The sequence below is a fragment of the Sinocyclocheilus rhinocerous genome, unplaced genomic scaffold (genome assembly GCF_001515625.1).
Source record: "Sinocyclocheilus rhinocerous isolate Xijiao unplaced genomic scaffold, SAMN03320098_v1.1 scaffold421, whole genome shotgun sequence".
NCBI classification, from domain to species: domain Eukaryota; kingdom Metazoa; phylum Chordata; class Actinopteri; order Cypriniformes; family Cyprinidae; genus Sinocyclocheilus; species Sinocyclocheilus rhinocerous.
The window spans coordinates 680,424-683,899 of NW_015656177.1; the positions used below are offsets into that span (position 1 = coordinate 680,424).

General features: G+C 37.4%; 1 protein-coding gene across 1 annotated transcript; it reads left to right on the forward strand.

Moving 5' to 3' along the window:
- The first annotated feature begins 2,555 nt into the window (after nt 1-2,555).
- LOC107719823 (helix-loop-helix protein 2-like) lies at nt 2,556-2,924 on the forward strand. The gene has a single exon (XM_016527358.1). It carries the CDS (start codon nt 2,556-2,558, stop codon nt 2,922-2,924), a length of 369 nt encoding a protein of 122 aa, XP_016382844.1.
- The last annotated feature ends 552 nt before the right edge of the window (nt 2,925-3,476 follow it).

Genomic DNA, 3,476 nt, shown 5'->3' on the forward strand with positions numbered 1-3,476 from the left:
AAACCTCTTCAAGTCCGTTCTCTACCCATGTAATCACATAATCTTGCATCTCACAACATATCATTATGCTAACTGGAAGATCATGGCTTGATGAATACTCACACAACACTTTCACTCTTAAAAATAAAACCTCAGAAAGGGGGGTTTTGTAGCAATGCTGTAGAAGAACCATTTTTGGTTCCCAAAGAATCTTTCAGTACACTTTTTTTTTAAAAAAAAAACATTTTTTTCACTATAAAGAACCTTTTGGTTCCATGGATGTTAAAGGAACCATATATGCCAATAAATAACATTTATGTGTGTAGCCCCATCAACGCTTGTGATAAATCATTATTGTGACTTCTTAGATTTTGTGAAAAGGTTTTAAAATTATGTTGACTGAACTTACAATCATGTACATTACATAAGGCAAACAATGGGCCAGCTGGTGCTGAAGAACACAGTCTTACAAATACATTTGTAAACAGGTAGTTTACAAAACAACATGGATGTGACATTTTTATGCTCTTTTTTTTTTTACTCTTGACTTGTCACAATTTCCTTTAAACTTTACACATTTTAGTGCTCTTTATAGCGTCTTGCGGTTCATTTTAATAACCCCGTTGTATTACAGTGAATTTTTAGGATCTTCTCAAATATATCTCTCAATTTAGCGTGACACTCCTGTCATTCAAAACCCTCCTAATATAAAAAGGATTTTCTTAAAATGTCATAACTGAGCACTTAATTCAGCTAAAATGTTCATATGAGTAGCTGAAACTTTTACAAACAATTGCACCACTTTAACACAGGCGTACAACCCATGCGTTACTGCCAAACATTTGCGTCCAGCTCAAAGCCTCAGGCGTTCATTTCAATCTGGTCGTGAAAGAACTCGCTGCGTGGAAGGAGGGAGAAAAGAGGGGGTGGGACGGAGGTGTGACTGTCGTGGATACAGTAAGTGCATAAAGTGAATGATTTGTAAGAGAGAGAGAGAGAGAGAGAGAGAGAGAGAGAGAGAGAGAGAGACTTTAAAGGGAGCCAGTGGAATGTTATCTCTCAAATCATCAGAGGCACAAGGACAAGCACGCGTGGCTGGAAGGATGGCTGGACCAATGTTGTCCTAATCCACGGGAAACAGAAAGGACAGCCTGAGAAGACACTTTCGTGAGGACGCGTGTCCATTGTTATCCACACACGGGTCAGAGGGCAACACATCTCCGAGCGTGCGTTACCGGTCCTGTTATTTTTATCCATTCTGTAATTCTGCTTATGGAAATTTCATGATATAACAACACGAATCTACGTTGCCGGCTGTGTGGAATTTGTGGCGAGGAAAGTATTACTGAGAAATGCTGTTGCTGATGCTGAAATAAATATTCAGAAAGCACAATGGACAGATGAACATGAATCACTGACTGAAAACGGACTTGATAAAAGGGATTTGGGGGAATAAATTGATTCTCGTGCAATACATCATCAACAGAGGTGAGTTTTAAATCAATTTTGTAAAATGTTGGTAACACTTTTCACTCATCTTCATGTTGTAAATTGCATTATTTTTGAATGATTAGCTATAGCAACAGTCTATAAAAATGAGTAGCTCCGCAAAGCAATCATGTATATTGTCACCCCCCCGCAAAACAATTATGTACACTGATATTGAATATTGTCACCTTTTTATGATAAGAACATCTTAGTTTTAATCCGTTTCACAATCATTTCCACTTTGAGTTTCCAGGATTTCAATTCGATCTTGTATAGCCTAATTAAAGAGGTTGAACAAGTGCAAAGAACTAATCACTGCAGGTTGTCACTTTGTCACCGCTTTGATTTTTTTCTTTAAAATTTAAGACAGCAATTAAACGTACAGTTGTAATGGATAGAATTTTTACAGCGTTAGTTCAGTTGCATCGCTCAGCAGGCGTGCAAATAACATGCAAATAAAAGTAACCTGAACCGCGTAATGTACAAATCAACAAGGCGTTAATAATAATAATAATAATAATAATAAACACATTAACCATCTTATAATCTTTTTTAATGTTCCATGTGACTGAATCCATGAATTGAGATTCACTCACCCTTGTGTCATCTGGAGCTATAGGCTTTGCATTTGCATTTGCGACAGATGGTCAGCTCTGACTTTGGTTTTTTGACAATAATTGATTTCCATTAACTTTTGCATGGAACCAGTGAATATTTATAATCATGTACTGATGGTAACGTGTGCTGAGTGAGCTAAATAGCAAAATGCACACTGACAACCATTCACAAACATTTAGTAACTACTGAACCGTTTTTAAAGTAACAGAAACGAATAGCCTAGAGTGTTAGCTTTAAAATGGAGATAAAATACAATAATTTAGTCTAGACATTCTATCCATTTCATGAGATATAATTGTTCGATTTGTTAGTTAATTATTCTTTGTTGTTTTATTTCAGTTACTGCACTGAATGCATTATAATATGTACAGATTACTATTTATATTTGAAAAACAAATCCTTTGTATCTAATTCACCAGGGCAGTTAACAATCAGTGCACTTTTGAAGCCTTGATCAAACGGATCTGAAAATGATGCTGAGCCCCGATCAGACGGATCCTGACCTCACCTGGACACAGCCGGACACGGAATGTCTGAACGTCATGAAGGTGGAATGTGTGGCTCACGAGCCTTTAGGGGCCGAGGATGGCAAAACTCGCGCACTCGGGCCAGCTGCGCTCACCAGAGAGGAGAAGAGACGGAGGAGGCGCGCGACTGCCAAATACCGTTCTGCGCATGCCACGCGCGAGCGCATCAGAGTGGAAGCGTTCAACGTAGCGTTCGCTGAGCTTAGAAAGCTGCTACCAACACTTCCACCCGACAAGAAGCTGTCCAAAATAGAAATACTTCGCCTAGCTATCTGTTACATTTCTTATCTTAACCACGTTTTGGACGTTTAAAAAAACTTTCGGCACATTTACTAGTACCTTAAAACAAAACCATAAAGTGTGTATAAAAAATACTTTTATAGACATTGAGAATATTCCAGCAGGTCACAAATATTAAAAAAGAAAAAAAAGGGTAACACTTTATAATTAGCTACTTTCAGAAATAGGCTATGTTTTGTTGTAGCATATGTCTCCACTAATTAAGATAGCCTACTACGAAAAAGGAATCGGAACAAAAGGATGGGAGGCAGTCTTTTAGTTATTATAAAGCATTACCGAAAATATTACTATCGCAATAAGTGAAGATTGTTGTTTTTGACACTGCAGCAAGATCTTTTCAAAGATTTGCTATCCTGTTCAACATCCAACATCATCATCAAATTTGTGGCAATAATTTGTTATGGAGAGATTTGACTTGGGTTGGATCTTAATACATCACATAAACGAAACAAATAACATTTATCTTTCGCAACCTTGTTATAAGCCAAGCTGATTTTATAGGCTACCAACCGTCTGGAAAAAATGTATAGGCTACTTCTATGTGCTGGAACAAATCGTAACGTA

Bases quoted from the DNA above. Each gene is read 5' to 3' on its own strand.
- LOC107719823 (XM_016527358.1), top strand. From the start codon at position 2,556: ATGATGCTGAGCCCCGATCAGACGGATCCTGACCTCACCTGGACACAG.